Consider the following 24953-nt stretch of genomic DNA (forward strand, 5'->3'; position numbering starts at 1 on the left):
TGTTTTCAAAAAAGAAAATTTTAAAAATGAAATTCAATATAAAGAATAAAGCCTAAACAACAATTGACGATTATACACAAATTTAAGATTCATGAATTATAGTGTCAGATTTCGAAATTGACCCATTCACGAAAGTTGTAAAGCTTTTCAATACGAGTGATTGTATATATATATATATATATATATATATATATATATATATATATATATATATTACAATTCTTACACTTCTACAATAATTTATTAATTTTATTACTTTTACACTCAAATAAAAAACACTATTCATGATGGTTTAGAGGGTTTTAAAAATCTAAACGATAATGTAAGTGTAACCATTGTTTACTCGTGGAGGAATGATGAATCACGAGTGTTTATATATTCTTTCACATTTTTCATACTTGTAGGGATGTCTTATTGCCTATACTAATACTATACTAGTTGATTTTAATTTTGGACAACAACATGTTAAGAAAAATTTATCCTATTAATGATAATAAGAAACTCTCATAATAAAAATAAATAAATGAATAAAACTTAATTTTTTTTAACTTATATAGAATAATAATACAAAATATATTTAATATAGAATATACCAATATATACAATATGGCTATTGTATTTTATAATAATTTTTTTAGTAATTAAACTTTAAAATTACAATATATTTTTTTTAACGCGTTACCCGTGTGTATACCCATTAAGAACCCATTAACGGGTCACCTGATAATGACCCGATTAATTATCGTGTTGACCTGAAACCCATTATTTTCGTGTCGTGTAAGAAAATGTTGAATCTAGCTAGGAGTACAAACCGGATGTTGTTTAGACAAATTCCAAAAAAATTTCCGCTGCCGGGAGTCGAACCCGGATTAGACAAATTCCGATTTAAATTTGCTACAGCGGATTGTTGTTCTATTATCTTCAATTATTAAATTTATATTATCATGTAAGCAAAATAGTTTTTTTTTCCTCATAAAGAAAAGAAATGAATGAAAAATAATTTTCTATTGCCAGAGTCGAACCCGTATTAGACAGATTTTCCAATTTTAATTTTCTATAGCAAATTGTTGTTCTATTATCTTCAATTGTTTGTTTATAGTTCCTCACACCATTACACAGGCCCGAACTCAAAATTTATAAACAAATTAACTGTTCAAAGCCAGCAAGAATCCGTTGTAGAAAAATAAAACTGGATTATTTGATTAAAGGGTAAATCGCCAAAATGGTCCTTAAGATTTGCCTAACTCATCACTTTGGTCTCTGAGAGTCTAAATCGATAAAAGTGGTCTCTGAGATTGTCCACCATCCATCATTTTGGTCATTCCGTTAAAAACTCTGTTAAGTGGAGCTCTTGGCTGGAAGTTTGGGCAATTTCAAAGTTTCATAACTCAATCGTTTCTGAACCAAATTCGACCCATAATATATCAAAATGAAGATAGGAAAGTGTAGAATAAGATTATATCTATTTTGAAGCCCAATGGTTGCCAGAGATTGCCGGAAAATAGCCTCAAAGTTGACTGGTCCGAAAACTTGAAAACTCGCCGGAAATTGGGTAAACTTTAAACGTTCATAACTTCTTCAATACTCAACGAAATCAAGTGATTCAAAAACAAAAATCATACTTCTCAACTAAAAAAAGAGAATGGCATATTTTATGATGGCTAAATCTCTGTGGTTTGATCAGAAAATGGCTCGAAAGTAGCTGTCTTGGTCTCGAGTTAGTCACTTTCGAGCCATTTTCCGGCCAAAAAGCCGCGAATTAGCCGTCAAAAAAGGTATCATTATTTTCATCTCATCAAGAAGTATGATTTTCATTTTTGAATCACTTGATTTCGTTGAGTATTGAAGAAGTTATGAACGTTTAAAGTTTACCCAGTTTCCGGTGAGTTTTCAAGTTTTCACTCGAACCAGTCAAATTTGAGGCTATTTTCCGGCCATTGCTGGCAACCATTGGGATTTGAAATAGGTATAATCTTATTCTACCATTTCCTATCTTCATTTTGATATATTATAAGTCGAATTTGGTTACGAAACGATTGAGTTATGAAGCTTTGAAAATTGCCCAAACTTCCTGCCAAGAGCTCCTGGACACTTAACGGAATGACCAAAATGATGGATGATGGACAATCTCAGGGGCCACTTTTATCAATTTGGAATCTCAGGGACCAAAATGATGAGTTATGCAAATCTCAGGGACCATTTTGGAGATTTACCCTTGATTAAAAGGCGGGTTTGACTCCCGGCAGCGGAATTATTTTTTTCATGAAATAAGACTTCTCTTTAGCTCTAAAATGTCAATCAAGATGAAACATATATGGTATTTTTTTTTTTTAATACACATTTACATCACTCTGTCGTGAATACATCACCAAAGTATTGACGAAATATACCAAAAAAGTATAGCTTAAAAAACCTAATCAAATTGAAAAATTGGACTTCAATCTTATGAGGCAGTGTATGAGGTATTTCTAGAGCCAAATTCAGTTGTTGGAGCAGAAGAAGATACTGATAAGTAAACCGCACTCGCCCTCGGCCCTGGCCTCGTATCCTGCAATTTGAATAGCTTCCCATTAGGATTCATAAGAATTTGCGCCACCTTCCTCATCTTTGGTCTCAGCATAGAATATGTGTGCAAGCATGCAAGCCCTGCAATCAATGTCCTCTTCACTTGTTCCTCCTCAAATTTTCTGTCCAACGTTTGGTCCACACAATCAAGCAACGCATTTTTCGAATACGAATTCCAAACGTGTTCTACTATACTGTAATCGTCCATGAACCCTTTTGATCTTCTCCCACATACTACTTCTAGTACCACCATTCCAAAGCTGCATACATCTGACTTTGGAGTAGCTTTTGCAGAAAACCCTAGTCTTCCGGGGCAATGTACGTGGGAGTTCCTGCCAAATGGATTGTAATTGATGAGTCTTGGTGCATTAGTCTAGCTAGCCTGAAATCGCCTAGATGAGCATTGTAACCGGAGTCCAACATCACATTATTTGGTTTAATGTCTCTGTGCACCACAGGGTTGTCACACTCTTAGAGTAATGCTGATGCCAATCCTGTTAAGATCTTGTACCTTGTTCTCCAATCAAGGTATGGTTTTCCAATGTATTGACCAAGGCTTCTATTAGGCATGTATTCGTAGACCAGAAAATGATGGCCGTATTCGTGACACCAACCTTGTAGTTGCACTATGTTCTTGTGCCTTAGGCACCCAATGGTACATATTTCTGCTAAGTGCTCCCTTTCACCTGTTGTGGATTTTTGACAAAAAAAATTGTCTCAGTAAACAGAAATCGAAAGAAATTATTAGGAAAATAATTGCAGTACCCAAACAAAAAAGTGTTACATTGGTTATATTTGTGTACCATATTGGTGTAACTTTTTGTGAATTATAAAACAATGCAAATAGAACAAACCTTTTTTGGAGGCTGCTGAAATCTTCTTGACAGCAACAATTTTATGAGGATGTGATGAGAGGATGCCTTTGTAAACAACTCCAAATGCACTTGCACCCAGCAGATTTTCATTACTGAAGTTCTGAGTGGCAACTAAAATATGTTTGTAAGTGAACATTTCCGGAGCATTTGCAGTTGTTCTTGACTGGCTTTCTATATCCTCTCCATCCCTATGATTTCTCTTTACAACTTTCGAAATCAAGGGGTAAGTGCAGGCTATCAAAATTGCTACACCCAAGAAAATAGGAAGATTAACGGCTCATATGTTCTTTATATTTTTGTGATGACCTTTCTCAGCAGGCCCTAAGGGTATTCCTGGCAATTCAACTGATGTGAAAACCCAATCAAGGACTTGATGGGTCTCTGGGAGGGCCCTAGTGGAGGCGGTGAAGCCAACATAAATTGTGAGCTTGGGACAATTTTAGACATGTCAATTGACTGGTTGAGGATGCTTATCAGTGCTGCTGGGTTATCAGTGTACCCAGCAGAAATTTGGAGGATCTGACTCCAACCATCATAGGCAATTGTGAATCTGATGTCTCTTCCACTCTTGGGATGAATTCCTGAGGTGTTGAGACTCTTTGCCACAACTGGGTTCGTTATGCTTGTTGTGTCAATCACTTTGTGATTCCCATCTGGATCATCAAACTCATTGTTCATGAAAGTATCTATAGCTCAATTGCCATTTGTTTAACCACCCCACCTAATTTTTAGACAACATCAAATAAATTTGAAAAATTAATATACCAAAGTTGCCAAATTCAGCAATTCTAGCAATATATTATGAAACGTTAAATGTGGTTAGTAGTGGTATGATGGTGGGTAGAGTGATGGACATGAATATGATAAGTTTAGGTTCGAAACCTTCCGATAAGACAAAAGAAGAAAATCAATCATGAAATGTTTAGTAGTAAGCCACATTATGTGACTTGCAATGAGTTTCATTAACAATTGACAAACTAATGTAACTAATAAATGTGGTCATTCTAGCATTAGTTTAAAAAGAAATTATGTGTGCCTTGCCAATCAAGAAATAGAACTTTAACAGGAAATATTAACTAACCTTGAGTTGATCTATCAAGGAGTCCAAGCAATGAGCCATAGCTATCAGGAGGAGAAGGACTAGTGTTTTGTGCAAAAATAAAAGCCATTCCGTCTCCAGCTCCAGTTGTATTTGGAAAGGTAGAAATCCTAACAATGAAGGTGGTGGAGATAAACACCGGCCATGCGAGCATCGGGAGGCAATACAAAACCCTTCCAATTAGGGGTGGGTTGGAAAAACAGAAAACCGAAAAAAAACTAGACCGAAAACCAAACCGAGGCCGAAGAAATCGAACCAAAAAAAAAAAAACGAACCAAATCTGGTTGGTTTGATTTCGGTTTCTGGGGTTCAAAAACCAAACCGAACCGTGTAATTATTTTATTAATTAATAATCCTATCCGAGAATGTCGTCGTTTATTGTGTAACCCTGCGTATTCCTGATTCCTCTTTCCCATTTTCTTAGTTCGACTTCGCGCAGCCCCCTGACCCTCCTCCTCTCTCTCTCGATCTTCAATCCCTGATCCTCCTATCTTTCTGTCTTCAATCACTTATTCAAAGACTCAAACTCTCTGCCTCTCATTCCCAGTGACGACCCGTGACGGCGTGACCCTTGACGGTGCGACCCTTCTCAGTTCTCACTCTCAATCTCTCACACCTCGCCGTGAGTCTACCATTTCGCCGTCAACTTCTTCTTGCCATTTTGAGTCTCAACAGAAAACGGTTAGTCTCACACTCTCATTTCTTGTAATTTAGATTAATGCATGTAGAATTGGAGAATACCCATGTTTTAGAAATTGTAATATTTGATCGATTATTCTTTGTCTTGATTGAAGACTTTGATGGTTTTCTGGGATTTTGAGAACCTGTTTGTGGGTATTGCTTTGAATTTTAGATGTATATATACACAATAAAACTATTGGTGGTTACTATTATCTGATTTCCTGCTCTGCACTCTTGTTTTAAGTTCATCCAAATCATTCATTGAAATTTATACTCACGGGAGAGGTTTACAGTTTACACTATGTATTTTGGAATCCTATGGGAATCTGTAACTGGTCTTTTATTATGCAATTAGGTGGACCAATATGCAGAACCATAATTATAGTAAAAACATATTCATTCGACCACAATATTACCCACCAACAACAAAATTAACAAGCTTATCTTGCTTAATTGTTAAAGAAATAATAGTAATAATGCGTCTTTCAACTATTTTTGAGAAAATGGAAGACAATTTTATCTTATTTTTAGCATATTTGATCTTCCAAGAGAGAATTAAGATATAAAATGAATGACGGTTTGTTTGAGGGTATTTAATGTGAAGTAATCACAGCGATATGAAATGTAGAGAGGTATGAACAGATGAGGGCATTGAACTGTGCTAGTTGTGCCTACCCAATTTTGGGTTTGACCTTCGACAAAGGATTTTCTTTTATGTTCTTTCCTTGTTGGTTATACATGTTGATTTTGATTTGATGTTAAAGTTACTTTAATATAAGAACTGGTGAAGTATTCTAGTTATGGAAAGTTCGATTAGCATGGGGTTAACTACAAACTGCAAAGCAAATGGTGAGGTATTATATGAGTTGTCTGTCTGGTAGATATGTTAAACCAGGGTGTTGTCATTTCTTCGAGTCAGATTTTGTGCAGGGGTTTTAGTGTTAAGTGGATTTTACATATTATTTGATATATGTTTGATTTCATTTGGTTTATCACGATATACACCTCGTAGGTTTGTTCTGTCTTATTCTTGTGGCATTTTTATATAAATTTTATACCAATAACCGAATCTGCACCAGTAACTGAATCTGCACCAATTTACTTTTGTACAAGTTTGTAGTACTAACTACTATCCTCTTATTATTTTGTGTGAATTAGATGAAGTCAAAGGTCTCAAGGTCCTCAAGCTCAAGTTCAAGCTCAATGTCATCAAAATCAAATAACCCTCAGGATCAAACGAACTCATCTTCGAGTAGAAATTTGGAATGCTTATTTTATCGATTATGTTGAAATGGGATTTTCATTTTATTTATACTCCTCTGGAAGTTGTATTACAAAATGGCTGTAAGTTGTTTTCTTAGATTTTTTTTTTTGTTGCTACTGGAAAAAAAAAACTGAATCGAGCAAAAACAGTACCGAGAAAAACCGAACCGCATACAAACCGAACTAAACACAAATCGATAGAAAACCGAACCGAACAGTAATTTTGGTTCAGTTTCCGGTTTTGGCAAAAAACCAAACCGAATCGAACCGAAACCATGCATACTTCTAACCTTATACAATGGTGAAGAAGAAGATGATGAACTACTTAAATTGTCTTGTTGTGGGTTGTGGCTCTGGTGTGAGGCTCAAATACCCATTACTTGCTGTCACTGAGCCCATGCATAATAGGTCACCATTGCTACAGCTTTGAGGAGTGAAGGTGGAGAACGAGAAAGTGGTACGTGTTTGATCGTTCATGGAGTGCACAGAGGCTTGGCTGCTGATGAGAAAGGTAGAGAAGAAGAGAAGAAAAAACATGAACTGTAAATTGGAGGGAGCCATAGAGGCTTTGACTTAAAATTGTGTGGATACTCGTATCATATGTGCATAATTATATAGGAAAATAAAGTTAATTGCTATTTTATTTTGGAGTCATATACTGCTACTGAATTTTATGTTGTTTTTAGTTAATGTTTTCTTTCTAGTTTTGTGATAGGGAAACTTTGAATGGAGTTTTGGGTAATATTAAAATATTCCATTGTTTGTATATGGTTTACTAAATTCTATTTGTACATGGTTTTTTTCATGATTTGGATTCCATCCGGATCCTCTTTGTGAGGATCCCTTACATTCTATCCACTCATCGTACATCGGGCAATCATAAATTATTTTGAATTTTTTTTATTTAAAATTAACACAAATAGTACCTAATGAAAACTGATTGCACGATGTAAGATGAACGGATAGGATGTGAGGATCCTAGGATCCCTAAGATCCTCACAAAGAGAATTGGAAGAGGATGCTCTTCCGTTTTTTCAACTCAATTTATATATATATTTTTTATGTTAAAAGGATGTTACTAGCCTTTTTATTATTCCGACCTTCTTGTTTTACCTCTCAACTTTTATGTTCATTTTAAAATGTCGCTTCATTTCATAATTATCTAATTGCTAACTCATTATTTAAAAATCAATTATTCAAAAATTAACTAAAACAAAAATATTTAGTTGAACTCTTTGATTAACATTTTCAAAATTTCGATGTTAAGTCAAAAACATCATTCATATATTTATTGGATAACAATTAAATGACTAAATGATTTTGAATCTAGGTAGTGTTTTTGTAAAGATAATCGTTAAAAAGTGTCTAAAAAAATTAACAGTTTGAATTATCATTTAATATTACAAAACAAGGATAATGAGTTGTAAATTAAAACGAGAAGGTTGCTAATAGTTCCATCTTTCAAATCCTCTTTGTATATGGTTTTGGTGGGTGCACATAGAGGAGACAAATTAATACATTGAGTTAATAGGTATTTGTTAAAACCCGTTTAACTTAACATCATCATAATAGAGAGTTAAGTTGATAATAGTGACGAAGGTGTAAGATGAAATCAAACCAAATAGTTCTTAATAGATGTCTATTAACAACTCAATATATTAATTTGTCACCTCTAATGTAAGATGAAATCAAACCAAATAGTTCTTAATAGATGTCTATTAACAACTCAATAGATTAATTTGTCACCTCTAATTGCCAATACAACAAGATTTAACTGTTACATTAAGTAAAATTTTGACCAATGAACAAACTTTTGAAAAGTAAATTTTTGACTAATGAACAAATTTTTGTCTTTCTAACTAGCAGAAAAAGACAGAAATTTGTTCAAAAGTAGCTCCAAAAACTTTATCACCAAAGAAAAGCGGTAAGCGGTAAGACCCCGCTGGTAATACAAAACAAGCCAAAGAATAAAAAGGTCTTATTCTATCTTTCATTTTACTTTCTTGAGTATTACAACATTTATTATTTATTTGTATTATTTTTTAATAAAAGTTGGGAACCACTAAAACATATGATTTTCATCTCTATTAAAAAAATAATAAAATGATTATACTAAGAATATAGCATTTTTGTTTTCTTTTTTCCTTTTGGTTCTCTGATGGTGGTCGTACTGTGCCCACCTGGTTTACATGCAAAAAAGCTGAAACATGATAATCACGACTGTTAAAATACTTAGTTAACATGCAAAAATGTGTGAAAAAAGATGATCCAACTTAGCACATATAATTCATCACACTTGGTATATACATACGACCATGACTTTGTATGTTCTTGCAATGTTGCGAGAGATGCCGGGGCCACGGGGGAGAGGGAGAAAAAAGTGATTAAAATTAACACATAGATGAAGAGTACTTTAAGTGGTATTACTATATCACATAGTTTGTTTAACTGCTCAAAAGAAGGGCATTCAAATAATGATGTTAAAATTTTGCTTGTGAATTGATAGATAGAAGGAATTTGATATATCCTGTAGATTGAAGCCCAAAAGCTTATTTGTTGTTCGGTTTCAAAAGATAATATTTCTTTGAACCATTAATCATATCACACTTCTATAGTATGATAACGCAGTATAACTGTCCGTCAAAGGTTTTTCATACGTATTAATGATTATCGTTAGATATAGTTGCTATTCGAGAAAGGGAAATATGCCATTTTATTTTTTATGCGTTGTTTTTGTACGCTGTGTCATATAGAAATTTGAGCGCTAAAATGCACACTATTAAATGAGAAATTCCTAATATCGTATGTCTTCGCTAGCATTACGTTATATAGAAAAAAAATATATATATATATATAGAGAAAGTAAATTCTAGCATTCCAATGAATGATATTAATTCTAATCCATAATTTTTTTTTAAACAAACGATATTATCTACGCTAATTAAGGGGAGGGGGTGGGTTTAGCCTTATAAAGGGCTAGCAATAATATGGTTCAAATTGCATTTGGCGAGAATCGAACCTAAGGCCTCTCACTTACAAGTGAAGAAGAATACTACTCGACCGTAGTACTAAGTGTCAATTCTAATCCATAATTAAGCAAATAAAAAAAAAATGTCACACTAACAAATAAGAGACTATGAACATTAAAGTTAGAAGTTTAAGTCTTTGGTTTGTAATTTTTTGTTTTCTTCTTTCTTGACATCATTAGCATACAAGTTAATTAGATGTTTGTGAGGGTTCAAAATATACTACAATTCAGAATATGGTAGAACATGGGGAAGTAAAATCAGGAATTGCATAGACTAAATCTGAAAAACTTAATCCATAAACGAAGCATTTTATTTTCATCCTTATATGACTTAAGTACAATGTCACAGCTCTCATGGCAAAAAGATGCAAGAAAAACCAGTAAACTTAAACATCAGAAACTGTGGCGCTGTGTCCTTTGGGGTGATCACCTCTACTCCCTTCGTTCATACTTCCTCGCCCAAATGTGTTTTCTGTTGATCCTGAACTTCGAAACTCGAGTCCCTCTCAGAACACGATCAACATAAACGACGGTACTCAACACCAGTTTAGCATACAAAGGTTGTTTATTAGGAGGAACATTTGCCATTTGCACACGTTCCACACAGGTTTCAGATCCCAAAAGTTCCATGAATAACTCCTTGACCTCATCCTGTGACACAGGGAAGCCTCTCGAAAATGTTAGGAACATAGTCCTATCATCCACTGACAGTTCAAGGAAAGGGCTCCAACCCCATATCCCTCCGGTAGGAACACCGTGGTTGATGGAGCTGTTGGGGTTAACTATTTTCACGCTACCAAACAGCCGGTTAGGAAATAATGGGATTACAAAAGTATCCTCCGGACTAAAATGTACGTAGGAGCGCGGAAACAAAATCCGCTGCAAAATGTCAGTAAAAATTCTAGCACAGACATTGGTAACGAAATTTTTTACCCCACTGATTAATGTGTATCGGTTTATGCTGACGATTTGGAGTGAAATTTCCTTCCCCAGGAGCCTTTTAGTGAGGAGCAGGCTACCACAATTGGGTGCAGTTCTTGAAATGGTTCTAGGGCAATTGGTAGACTCTAAGCACTTCAAGCATTGGACAGCTTCATTAGCTAAACCATTGAGTACAGCGTTTGAAAGCCTCACCATCTTGTACACGAATTTGTTGTAGCCCTTCTCCTGGAGAAAGAGCCACATCGCCATAATCATCAAGGATTCTGCTAAGTCACGACGGAGAACGAGTACCAAACGAGAAAAAATTTCTCGATTGGTGGTGTTGATAATGTGGAGCGCCTCTTGGCTAATTACAACGGAGGAGGACATTTTGACTGTGAGGTGGTATGTATCTAAGAGAAGAACTAAGAAAGTTGTGTGGTAAATAACTGGTACAAAGCTATATTATATAGGAGAAAAAAGTGTTAGGGTCCTTCATGTCACGTGACAATGCCTCATTCACGTGACACTTACATACACCAAATAATTTAATTAAAAGATGTCATATGTTTAAAGTTGATAGTCACGTTAGGTAAGTTTTGTAACACCACGAAGCACACTAAGATATTTCCTAATTTCAAAATTTTCGATTGGGATTATGCAAGCACATGTAGATGCATGACAATTGTTTTTCGAGTGCAGAAGTTTATATAACCTCCCATATATGATGTTTTTTGTGGCATCCGTTCTTTAAACTCACAACAACTCCTATCACTTTGATTGGATTTCGTTCACGACATCCATATCCGGTGTGATTAATGTATTTAAATCACCTTTGGAGAGATGACATGCCAAGTGAGAAGCGTTACTGTTGTTGGACGTATAAAATGACAAAAATGTACACAGATTCATGTAAGAGATAAGTTGTTTTTCATATTTTTTATGAAAAAAAATCTTAAATTTAAACTTGCGGCTTTGTTCAAGAACTAGTTACATTGACCCACTAAAAATGTTAAATTGACTAACGAAGTTTAAATGGAGACAAAGATGCTGTAGAATAGTGAGTGATTCACGTTCAAACTAATAGTTTGCAACTCTATTTCAAGATAATCTTCCTAAAAATTGGGGTATTTAGATTTTCATCACTGGATAAAATTGTATTACATTAAAACCAAGTGTTGTATTGAATTTCAATTGAGTGTTACTAGACCCACCTCATTGTCCTATTCCCATCCCCTTCCTCTTCCTCCATCCCCCCCCCCCTCCAAAAAAAAAAAAATACCCCTCCTCCTCCCTCCCTCCTCAATCTCACCCACCATAAAAAGTGAAAAAAAGTTAAAATATTATTTCCTACCCATTATTATTCCTAAAATAACCTCTAATATATAGCCCTTTATGTTAACCTAAAGAAATGTAGTGAGAGAAAGAGGGAAGTCGAGAGATTTGTAAAGAGAAATAAAAGAAGGAAAAACTTTATATATATTATGTTTTCTTAGCAGTTAAGCAAATACATCTCTCAATATTTATATGTTGAGCCATACACACCTCAACCTCCTTAACAGACTAACAGCTCGACTAACTTTCTAATCGTCATACAAGTGGCAATATCCTAGCCTTACTATGTAATCTCTATCACTTTAAGCAAAAGAATAAAAAATGAGGAACACATGCCCAACTGTTGGTTCTCTCTTTCAATGAGATATTGCGGCTGTTAGTTAACCATGCCTTTTTACTTTTTCTTTTCTTTTATTTTCTTTTTTCTTCACCTCTCTCTACCTTGCGAAGGAGGAGCACGACCATAGCCAAAGCTTCAATCAAACCTCAGTATTGTCCTTGATTCATTAAAGTTTTTGTTCTGGATAATCCAGAAGTGGTTTCTCTTAAATTTCAAGTAGACGGGTCATGGGCCCACTCCAACAACACCGATATTGTCCCTACTTGGCCACCTGCTTAATCCATCAGGTGTGGGGTTTTAATACAAAAGGTCTCGGTATTAGTTAGAGTGTGGTAATTCTATATAAATGGCTTGTTCTCAAGCCTTCTAGCCGATGTGGGACAGAGGAATTCTAACACTCCCCCGCACGTGAGACCCCATTTTATGGGTCACATGTGGAGTTCCACACATTGGCAACCATGTGGAGCCAAGTCGGGGCTCACCCGTTCGTGTTGGGCCAATGCACGTGGCATTTCTTAGCCTACGTGGAGCCAAGTCGGGGCTCACCCATTTGCGCGGGGCCGAAAGGGGCCTACCCGTTCACGTGGATGTACGGACCCGTCCCCTGGCTCTGATACCATCTTAAATTTCAGGTAGACGGGTCATGGGCCCACTCCAACAACACCTATATTGTCCCCACTTGGCCACTTGCTCAATCAGTCAGGTGTGAGGTTTTAATACAAAAGGCCTTGATATTAGTTAAAGTGTGGTAATTCTATATAAATGGCTTGTTCTCAAGCCTTCTGGCCGATGTGGGATAGAGGAATTCTAACATCTTAAATTTCAGGTAGACAGGCCATGGGCCCATTCCAACAACACCGATACTATCCCCACTTGGCCATCTGCTCAATCTGTCAGGTGTGGGGTTTTAATACAAAAGGCCTAGGTGTTAGTTAGAGTGGGGTAATTCTATATAAATGGCTTGTTCTCAAGCCTTATGGCCAATGTGGGAAAAAGGAATTCTAACACTCCCCCGCACGTGAGACCCCATTTTATGGGTCACACGTGGAATTCCACACATTGGCAACCACGTGGAGCAAAGCCGGGGCTTACCCGTTCGCGTTGGACCAATGCACGTGGCATCTCTTAGCCTACATGGAGCCAAGTCGGGGCTCACCCATTTACGCGGGGCCAAAGGAGACCCACCCGTTCACGTGGATGTACGGACCCGTCCCCTGGCTCTGATACCAACTTAAATTTCAGGTAGACGGGCCATGGGCCCATTTCAACAACACCGATACTGTCCCCACTTGGCCACCTACTCAATTCGTCAGGTGTGGGGTTTTAATACAAAAGGCCTCGGTATTAATTAGAGTGAGGTAATTCTATATAAATGGCTTGTTCTCAAGCCTTATGGCCGATATGGGACAAAAGAATTCTAACATTCCCCCGCACACATTGATCAATTTCTTCTCACTCAGTTTCAAATGCAAACAGCAGCTTCTTTAAGAACAGAAAGTCCCCAAAATATTCAACCTATATCTTTAAAAAGCTAGAAAGAGAAAAAAATTCAAATCATTGGTTGCCAAAAACTATAGGGTGGAGAAGGCGCATATCTCATTCAAAGACAACACACAAGGATCTCCGATTCTTCTTAAGTTCGAGATGAGAGTTGATTGATCTGCGTCTGCTTGCGAGGCAATATTTTATTAAAAGATGAGTAAAAAAATAGGACAATAGGGTGGGTTTAACAACTCTCTTTAGATTTTAATCACTATTCTAGTTTGATTATTTAGGTACAAATTGTAGGTACATCTAAAATCAATCTAAAATTCAGATTTACTAAAAAAATCTTATCTAAGGTAAGGTTGGCAATCTAATTTACTATAATAAATAATGACAAGTAATTTACTATAAAGGGTTATTTTCAAGTTCATATGAGTGCGTTTGTTGCACCAGACAATTTGGATTGGACTGACTTGGCTTGGTTAAGTAGGACAAGAATACTAAGCAAGATACGAATAGTAAAGTGTTTGGTCTGGTACCGGCCTAAAATAATTGAACGCAAATTAATTTTTTTTATCATTTTTAATTCACTTATTGCAACCAAATGTTTTTATTTCGACTGCCACTCTCCCCATCAATTCAAATGTTTCTCTATTCAAAAAAGCTTTCCTTGCCATAGTATACTCCATTGCCTGAATTCCCATCGCCCTGCAATTCCCATGCTTATCTCATTGTGAAACTTTTCTTTTTGTCAAACAATAGATTTTGTTAGATTATATGTTAGATTAACTACTGACGGGGTTCAAATCCACGCTATCATATGTCTCATTGTGAATTTGGCACCACAATTCATATGCCACACATCTGTAACCAAACCAATGTTCCAAGACAAGTTTGAATTAAAAACACAATAAAAAAACTGAAGAAATGCAACAGAAAACCTAATCGAAATCCAATTAAGAGTATTGAGGAAAATGAATCTTTCTCATTAATCTAAAAGATAAGTTAAAACTGTATATACATGCTAAGGAAGAGGAAACTTACAAAGGAAAAAGGTAAAAACCTTTATCACAATAACTAAAACTTCCCTAACTAACTTTTAACTCTTGTGAGTTATTTACATTGTTGGTTACTCTAGTATTCTCTTCACACTCCCTAACTAGCTGAATGGAGAAGGTTGAAGAGACAACTTGGACCGAAGTTGAAGAAATCTTTGTCCTAGGAGAGATTTGGTGTGGATATCTGCTAGTTGATCTTGACTACATACAAATTGAACCGTGAGTAATTTAGCAAGGACTAGATCGCGGATGTAGTGATAGTCAATCTCAACATGTTTAGTTCTTGCATGGAAGACAGGATTTGAAGCCAAAGCAATGGCTGAAATGTTATCACACTAAATCTGAGGCAAAATTGGTAATTTGAAACCAATATCATTGAAGAGAGTGCAGATCCAAGTGATTTTAGCAGTAATGTGGGCTAAAGACCTATAGTATGCTTCTATCGATGAACGAGCAACAATATGTTTCTTCTTGGCGCTCCATCTTATAATTGCAGGACCCAGAAAAATACAAACACCTTTAGTAGACCTTCTATCCTAAGAGCAGCCGGCCTAATCAACGTTAGAAAAGGCTTTGATGGGCAGAGAAGATGAAGTTTTGGGAAACCACAAACCATAACCAAAAGAACCTTTCAAGTATATGAGAATTCGTTTGACTGCTTGAAGATGTTGTTCTCTAGGACAGTGCATAAACATGCACACTAGATTAACGACATAAGAGAGGTCTGGTCGAGTCCAAGTTAGGTATTGTAAAACCCCAACAATGGACCTATATTCTGCAGGATCTTAAAGAGGTGGACCAGAATGATTAAGTTTTGCAGAACCTAGGGGAGTAACACAAGGCTTTGCTTCATCCATTTTTTTATCTTTTAAGCAAATCTAGGACATACATAGATTGATGAATAAAGATGCTTAAAGAGGATCGCTTTACTTCTAGTCCAAGGAAATAGTGGAGATCACCTAGGTCCATAACTGGGAATTGAGCACTCAACTGAATATCACGAATTTACAAGCTGTAGAAGAAGGGTCAGTGACTATTATGTCATCGACATAGACAAGTACCAAAACCAAAGTTGGTTGATGAATAACAAATAGATTGTAATCTGATTGAGAAGCTTTAAAACCCATGTGAATGAGAGCTGATTGAAGCTTTTCAAACCAAGCCCGTGGAGCTTGTTTTAACCCATAAAGGGACATTTTCAAGGGACAAACATGAAAGGGATGCTCCTGATCAATGAATCCAGAAGGCTGAGAAATGAAGACATTTTCTTTCAGAAAACCATGTAAGAAAGCATTGCTTACGTCGAGTTGATGTAAGAACCAATTTGAATGAACTACCAAAGTAAGAAGAATCCTAATGGTAACTGGTTTGGCCACAAAACAAAAGGTACCACTGTAGTCAATGCATTCATGTTGATTATACCCTTTGGCCACCAGTTTGGCATTATATCGTTCCACAGAGGCATCTGGTTTCCTTTTGATACAAAAAACCCTCTTACATCCAACAAGATTTTGTGTAGGATGTCTAGGAACCAATTGCATGTTACCTGTGTTTTGCAAGGAATTAAATTCATCTTGCATTGCTGCACTCCAATGAGGATATTTAGAGGCTTGTGGATTGGTAGATGGAACAAATTCAAGATTCAAATTAGGGGGAGTGGGTGTTTGATAGGAGTGTATGCCTTAGGTTTGTAAATTTCTGATTTGGACCTGGTTTGCACATAGGGTGAGTAAAAGGGACATGTTGTAATGGTGGACATGGTATGGAAAAGACATGTGGATATGCAAGTAATGGAGATGATTATGGTTCTGGGTGTTGATGTGGAGAAGTAGGTTGTTGGGAGATAGAAGTAGTGGGGTTAGGTGATAGGGTAATGAGATTATTGAATGTGCAGGAGGATAAAGGTTGGGAAAAGTGAGATAAAAGGTAGATAAAGTATTTTCTGAGAGTGATAAGTGTGGGGTTTAACAGAAGGTATGGAATGATAAGGAAATGTATCTCCTCGAAATACACATGCCTGGAGACATAAACCCTATTAGTGAGAGGGTCTCATGTGAATTTAAACTAACCTAATAAATAGATTAATTCAACCCAAATTTACTCGCAAGTGCACGAATCAGTTGTAGTAGAAATATGTAAATACGAGATCGAATCCACCGGAGTTGATTTAACAATTTAATCCTATAACTATTACTTAACAAATTGAAATAAAGATTGGGTTTGTATCGAAGAATAATTAAAATTAACAATGATTAAAGAAAAATATGATTGAGAACAAATGTAAGAAAACACTAAGGCTTTGATTCCACCACTAATTGTCATACCCTAGTATCCAGTTGTCAACTCATGAATTATCAAATTAATGAAAACAACTTCCATACATATGTCCGTGGTCAGGTACACATGTCAATAATTTCCCAAAGAGATGTGAATTTTATAGTGGTCATGCTTAAACTCAACTATTTCTATAATCTTTATATCCATGGTCCGGTATACACAAACATGTAAAAATCCAATTAAGTGTAGTGAGAAACAAATTAACCACTTATCAACTTGGTCACGTCAAACAAATAGCAAATAGCTAATTTTCTTGGAAGCCACACAAACCAATATTTGTCAACGGTCGGGTCAAAATATAAGTTCATGATTCGCATTCACAAAGCATCGATAGAATCCAATTCATGGTCATAAATAAATTCATATGCAAATAATTTCAATATCAAAATCCTAGGCTATGGTTAAAGCACAAAGAACCAAATATTAAAATTACAATTCCTTTAGTGAATGAAAACTAATCATCAATCTGAAATTCACAAATTAAACAATCAAATAACTAGAGTAATCAGAATTAGGGCTTCCTCGTAGCCTTAGCTAAGAGTTTAGACCCCATGAACAAAGAATTCATAGTAATTCTACGAAGGAAATTTTGCATAAAATAAAACTAGAGAAAAAGAACCAAATCGTTGCCGCTCTGCCACTGCTCCCTTTGTTTCACGCCAGAAGAAGAAGTCGGAGATCCCCCCCCCCCCAAGACTTTGCTTCCTATCTTTATATACTGCTCCTTTCCAATTCGTAGGACCCCTTTCTTCTAATAAAATTGAGGATTTTATTCCTTGATCTCACAAATATTTTCTCCTGACTTGTCGGTTGCCAATCATTGGAGCCACTGATTGGAATTCTATTGGCAATAGTAATTCCTTGTGTGTAAAGTTGAAAAGCCTCCTTTGTAAGTCAACTCCAAATAAATAAGATTTCCCAAAACCCAATAGCCTTCAACCTAATAATAAAATAACAAGTAATTAAATAAATGAAGCCAATGTTAATAGCATGACTAAAACGTAACGAATGTGTTGAGACCGTGTTATATTCCACTTTTAACAATAAGCATCATAATCCTTATAAATTACAAAACTAAAGTAATTTACTCACAATAGTCTAAATGAGACACTAACAAATATAAATAATAGGGTAACAATTGTAATAAATACGTGTCTATCAAATACCCCCAACCTTATCTTTTACTAGTCCTCGAGCAAAAAAAAAAGACACAACTAAAAACTAATCTTTCCAAACAACTCAGGGAATCTACACACATGCATATCAAGAATAATAGAGTGTAACAACATATAGTGCTCAAACCTTACTCATAAAATAACATATTCTTAAAACATAACATGCTTGAGTGAACAAATAGCCAAAAGTTGATACAACACAAATGCAAGTAAACTCAACATGCTTAACCCAACTTCAACCCTAAACTCACAAGATATATGCTCAATTCACTCAAAGTGTTTAAGGTTACGTGTATACACTCAAAAGATCATTACATCAATGCTCTACCATAAGCTTGCAGATTGATCTAATCTCCATAAAGAAAAAAATTACTCTCCTTGGATCAAGTAGGTCTTTATTAAGGGTTGTAACATGAGCTTAAGGTAAATGGCTAAACAAATGAAAGGATTGGAATGCAAAAATTATGAGAAATGCTAGAATGTTTCTAATTACCATAAGCACAAAACATGAATCACTTTCAAAAATAGCATCAACAAGCCTTGCATCTAGCATCTTCAGTCTACTTTTCCTTCTTTTGTATAAAATATTCTTTCATGCACAATACAAATTCTGTAAATCACTAGAGCAAAGACAGCAGCACATGTTGTTCCCTTATACCCCATATTCATATGAAAATAAGCATTTGACATCACCAACAAATTCGAGCTGCTTTCATTACATTTATGCATGTACAAGACATCTTCTTCATTGATTCCCTTTTTTTATTTTTATTTTTTTTATTTTTTTGAATGTCACCACTTGCAGCTCATGCTTTTCAACTTTTAAAAGACCAAATTAAAATACCGTACCCTCAAACTTGAATCGAACATTGTCCTCAATGTTCAAAGTAAAGAAATGCAATGTAATTGGGACACAAAGAAATATGGAATAGATAAAACAAAGAAAAGAAAAGAAAAAGAAGTCCGGGAACTGCCCTGTTTGTAAATGTAGCTCTTTGTCGTATCTTGAGACCACCAGACACATTACATGAACTCCACGATCAGAGTATAATATCAACCAAAATCTGCAAAAACATAACTAACTACAGGGAGCAAACAGTAGCAGAGAACCAATCTAATAAAAACTAAAATAAAATAATAAAACTTAAAGAAAGAGAACTAAGGAAAAGAAATTGGGTTGTCTCCCATTAGCGCTAAGTTTACTATCTTCAACCAGACACTGCTTTGTGCTAGTCGTTCTTGTACGCACGAACTGCAAGACGAATACTTTCAACATGATCAACACCAGATTAAAGGCCAGAGTAGGATACAAGTCAAATTGAGCCTTCATATCCCCAAAACACAAAGTTAAAACTCCAGTGTCACATTGAATATTAGCCTTTGCAGTAGCTAGAAGGGGACGTCCAAGAATAATCGGAATTTTAGTAGATAAATAATGCACAGGCCCTGTATCAAGAACAATAAAGTCCATCGGATAATAAAATTTGTCAATCTGCATTAACACATCTTCAATAACACCACATGACTTCTTCACAGATCCATCAACAAATTCCAATGTAATTGGGCTTCGTTTCAGTTCCCCGAGACCCAATTCCACATAAACTGAATATGGCGTTAAATTCACGCTTGCTCCATGATCAACCAATGCTTCTTCGAATTTATGACTCCCAATGACACAAGATAGTGTAGGAATTCCAGGGTCCTGGAGCTTCGATGGATTTTTCCATAGATAGATATCACTCAACTTCTTGGTAAGAAAAACCTTTTCTTCACCATTCAACTTGCACTTATGTGAACAAAGACCCTTGAGAAATTTGGCATAGGAAGGGATTTGCTTGATAGCCTCAAGTAGTGGAATATTGATATGGACCTTTTTGAACAATAATGATGATCTTTCTTTGGCCTGATCAAAGCTTGAGGAAAAGGAGGCTTGTCCTTATAAGCTGAAAAAGGATCAAACTTTGATGAATTAAGGGACCTTGGGCTATTTACTTGAGCATTTTTACCCTTTACATCCACCGCTTCATTCTTTTCCACGTTGGTCTCTCGATCCTCCTTTGCCATTTGAACTTTATTATCCATTTGTGTGCCACTCTTAAGTGTGGTGATGGACTTGACTTTCTCATGTGATGGGTGATGATTCGAACTAGAGCTGATCTCATATACACCTTTCGGATTAGCTATGGGTTGACTTGGAAATTTGCCTTTCTCTCTTTCATTTACCGTACTAGCAAGCTGCCCCATTTGAATTTCCAATTTCTGAAGTGAAGCTTGAGTAGTCTGAATAGCAGCTTGTGTTTGTTGCTGGAAAACTTGGGTACTTTGTTGAAATGCAAGCTGACTTTGTGCAAGAGCAGTTATGCTATCCTCCAAAGACGACTTCTTAAGTTTGGAGAATCCTGGAGCAGTCCCTTGAAGTTGTGTGTTCCCTTGTGAAGGATTCAATACATTCCGCTGATTTGCATAATTGAAATTAGGGTGATCCCGCCATCCCGGATTATATATATTTGAGTACGGATTGTGCTTCGAAGAATACCCTTCTTGTCCAACAAAATTGACTTGCTCTTTATCTGAAAAAGAAGTTATCGGACAAATATTAGTCGCATGATCATTTTCTGAATAGATTGCACGTACATTAGACTTGAGAGCTTGTTGAGAACTCTGAGGCGATAAGGTCTTGATTAGTGCTTCGATATTCTTGTTCATGGAAGGCATCTCCACTTGCAGACCATTGTTACCACTTATTGCATATGCACTTCTTTTAGCCTAGCGTCCCCTTGTATTAAATTGCTGCGAATTCTCTACAAGTTCCTCGTACATTTCAATTGCTTCCTCATGACTCATCTTCATTAACATACCTTTGCAAGCGGAATCCACAATGGCTGTATTCAAATCATTTAATCCCTCATAAAATGCTTATACCTGTTCATCTTCGAGCAGATTATGATTAGGACAATTGACAAGCAATTTATTAAAGTGATCCCACACCTCATGGAATGAGTCGCCATCTCTTTGAATGAAGGATTGAATCTTTCTTTTCAATTGTTTTTTCTTGTGTGCAAGGAAAAATTTCTTTATGAACTTTTTAGCCAATTGTCCCCAAGCAATGATGGAATTGGCAGGTAATGAACGCAACCACTTTGACATCTCTTTTTAAAGAAAAGGGGAATAAAAGCAATTTAATCTCATTCGCACTAAGTCCCCTAATGTGTTGCGTTTTGCATATGTCGAAGAACTCTTGAATGTGTGCATAAGGATCTTCTTTTAGAGATTCTCCATTGAAGTGAGGAAGCATAGTAAGCAGTTGAGGAGATAACATACAAGTTCCGTCAATATTAGGTTGGAATGCAATGCGCGAGGGCTGATCCAAATCCTGAGGGTTAAAAGAATCCCTCATCGGCCTTCTAACCAGCACAATTTCTCGATCTTGCTCGGCCATCTCCGATTCTTTTTCTGAAGTTGGTGGAGTTTCGAGCACCTCTCCTTGAGATAAATGTTTCTGCTGCTGGTTTCGCAAAGTCTTCTCAAGTTCGTGATCAATAGGACTAAGTGCTAGATTGAGTGATTGACGTCCTTGCATCTACCATAATAAAGCAAAACTGAGCAGTACCCCCAAAAAAAAAAAACAAACAAAACTTAAGAAAGAAGAACACACAGAAGAAAGGAGAAAAGAAAAATCACTAACAAATACAATTCTAAACTAACTATGATAAGCAACAATTAAAGTTTAAATTAGAAAAAGCAATCCTCAGCAGCAATGGCGCCAAAAACTTGATGTGAATTTAAACTAACCTAATAAATAGATTAATCCAACCCAAATTTACTTGCAAGTGCACAAATTAGTTGTAGTACAAATATGTAAATACGAGATCGAATCCACCAGAGTTGATTTAACAATTTAATCCTGTAACTATTACTTAACAAATTGTAATAAAGATTGGGTTTGTATTGAAGAATAATTAAAATTAACAATGATTAAACATAAATATGATTGAGAACAAAAGTAAGAAAACACTAAGGCTTTGATTCCACCACTAATTGTCATACCCTAGTATCCAATTGTCAACCCCTGAATTATCAAATTAATGAAAACAACTTCCATACATATGTCTGTGGTCAGGTACACATGCCAATAATTTCTCAAAGAGATGTTAATTTTACTGTGATCAAGCTTGAACTCAACTATTCCTATAGTCTTTATATCGATGGTCTGGTATACACAAACATGTACAAATCCAATTAAGCGTAGTGAGAAACAAATTAACCACTTATCAACTTGGTCACGTCAAACAAATAGTTAGTTTTCTAGGAAGCCACACAAACCTATATTCGTCTACGGTCGAATCAAAATATAAGTTCATGATTCTCATTCACAAAGCATCGATAGAATCCAATTAATGGTCAGAAATAAATTCATATGCAAATAATTTCAATATCAAAATCCTAGGCTATGGTCAAGCACAAAGAACCAACTATTAAAATTACAATTCCTCTAGTGAATGAAAACTAATCATCAATCTGAAATTCACAAATTGAACAATCAAATAACTAGAGTAATCATAAATAGGGCTTCCTCTTAGCCCCATGAACAAAGAATTCATAGTAATTCTAAGAAGAACATTTTGCATAAAATAAAACTAGAGAAAAAGAACCAAATTGTTGCCGCTCTGTCGCTGCTTTCTTTGTTTCATGCTAGAAGAAGAAGTCGGAGATACCCCCCCCCCCCCCCCAAGCCTTTGCTTCTTATCTTTATGTACTGCTCATTTCCAATTCGTAGGACCCCCTTCTTCTAATAAAATTGAGGATTTTATTCCTTGATCTCACAAATATTTTCTCCTGACTTGTCGATTGCCAATCCTTAGAGCCATCGATTGGAATTCTATTGGCAATAGTAATTCCTTGTGTGTAAAGTTGAGAAGCCTCCTTTGTAAGTCAACTCCAAATAAATAAGATTTCCCAAAACCCAATTGCCTTCAACCTAATAATAAAATAACAAATAATTAAATAAATGAACCCAATGTTAATAGCATGACTAAAACGTAACGAATGTGCTGAGACCATGTTAAATTTTACTTTTAACAATAAGCATCCTAATCCTTATAAATTACAAAAACTAAAGTAATTTACTCACAATAGTCTTAATGAGACACTAACAAATATAAATAATAGGGTAACAATTGTATTAAATATGTGTCTATCAGGGTCTAAACATCTATAGCATTTGTGAGGCAAGTTATAGCCAATGAAGACACAGAGCTTGCTCTTAGCTACCAACTTTGAATTTGTGTAAGGTTTGAGCCAAGGGTAGCATGAACATCCAAACACCATGAGTTGACGATAATCTAGCATTTTCTTGAAGAATTGTTCCCATGGAGAGTGTAAGGTTTGAGCCAAGGGTAGCATGAACATCCAAACACCATGAGTTGACGATAATCTAGCATTTTCTTGAAGAATTGTTCCCATGGAGATGGTTTTGATGGAGGTGGCAATCGATTGATCAGATACATAACAATGAGAAAGGTCTTCACCCATAATATGTAGTGAACTTTGGAAATAACCAGAAGAGTTCTTGTTGTCTTGACAATGTGTCTGCACTTGCATTCCACACAACTATTTTGTTATGGTGTGTAGGGGCAGCCAAGATGTTGCTAAATGCCATGGTTAACAAGATGATTCTTGAATACAGAAGAAAGAAATTCACCCTTTCTCAAAGTACCAATTTTATTTCCAGAGGGGTTCTCAACAATAGCTTGAAATTGAATAAAAGTAGTAAAAACATCAGATTTACACTTGAGAGGAAACATCCATACATACTTTAGTGAATAGTTGCTTCAACCCTGCTTTCTTCTTAAGTAGGCTGTCTAATGCAATATAGTTGGTGGAGAATCGAGTGGTAGCTGGACGAATAATTTCTCCTTTGCAAAATCCACGCATCTTTGCCAACAACCAACCGTGATTGTAAATATAATTTGTGATCGTTTTAGCTCTTTTTACGATGTTTGTACCATACTTAGGGCTTCCGTATTTAGACCTCGTATAAATACTCGGGGGACTCAAATGTAATTATGTTATAAATGGAGGGGCAATTATGTAAAAAAGGGAGAAGCCCTTATTCTATAAAAGGTATCCTCATCCTCACAAACCTCAGGCCTCCTCACCCTCATAAACCTCAAGCCCTCTCACCCTCACAAAGCTCATCTCTCTCAAGCTCTCATGCTCACAAATAGAAAGCCCTATCAAACTCTCTCTTTCTCTAGGGGGCTCCCCCTCACCCTTGTAATCCATACATACAGTCAGAAAAATACAATATCAGTGTGGACGTAGCCCAAACATTGGGGTGAACCACGATACATCTTGTGTTATTTACTTTCTTACAAATTCACGGTCGGATTTACGTTGTCCCAAGTTCCCTCCGGTTTTGTGCATCAACATTTGGCACTGTTTGTGGGAATTGACACAAAAAACTATGTTGGTTTTCTTTCATTTTTTCACCTCCACCGTGAATCTGCAAAACCTGCAAAACTCAAAAGATAACCAAAGCTCTCTCTGCCTCTCTTTTGCTTCTGATCTCTTTCACCTCTTCAAACAAAACACCACAAACTCTCTCTCTCCCCTCTCTCTCTCTGCACCTCAAAAACCAGCATCTTCTTCGATCTTCCATGCCCATTTCCCCAATGCAGCTGACTACGCAATCATGGGCTACACCTAGTCCAAGATCAAAAACCATTCCAAGTGTTTATTTAAAAAAAAAATATCTTGTCTAATTTTGAAGTGCATTTTGTGGGTTTTCA

The 24953-nt window shown here is 36.0% G+C and overlaps 3 protein-coding genes across 3 annotated transcripts; all 3 read right to left on the bottom strand.

The window, feature by feature from the left end:
- Positions 1-2443: 2443 nt before the first annotated feature.
- On the bottom strand, positions 2444-4609 carry LOC114826278 (probable L-type lectin-domain containing receptor kinase S.7). The gene is made up of 5 exons (XM_070826293.1): positions 4522-4609; positions 3971-4093; positions 3420-3686; positions 3077-3251; positions 2444-2897 (listed from the first exon to the last, which is right to left on the bottom strand). Exons 1-5 carry the CDS (start codon positions 4607-4609, stop codon positions 2444-2446), a joined length of 1107 nt encoding a protein of 368 aa, XP_070682394.1.
- Positions 4610-9943: 5334 nt separating this feature from the next.
- LOC103450123 (uncharacterized) lies at positions 9944-10822 on the bottom strand. The gene has a single exon (XM_008389440.3). The coding sequence runs from the start codon at positions 10820-10822 to the stop codon at positions 9944-9946; it is 879 nt and encodes a 292-aa protein (XP_008387662.3).
- Positions 10823-19202: 8380 nt separating this feature from the next.
- On the bottom strand, positions 19203-20877 carry LOC103450124 (uncharacterized). The gene is made up of 3 exons (XM_070826294.1): positions 20155-20877; positions 19430-20065; positions 19203-19226 (listed from the first exon to the last, which is right to left on the bottom strand). The coding sequence occupies exons 1-3, from the start codon at positions 20875-20877 to the stop codon at positions 19203-19205; spliced, it is 1383 nt and encodes a 460-aa protein (XP_070682395.1).
- Positions 20878-24953: the final 4076 nt, after the last annotated feature.

This window comes from Malus domestica, chromosome 08, assembly GCF_042453785.1.
Source record: "Malus domestica chromosome 08, GDT2T_hap1".
In the NCBI taxonomy this organism is placed as follows: Eukaryota; Viridiplantae; Streptophyta; class Magnoliopsida; order Rosales; family Rosaceae; genus Malus; species Malus domestica.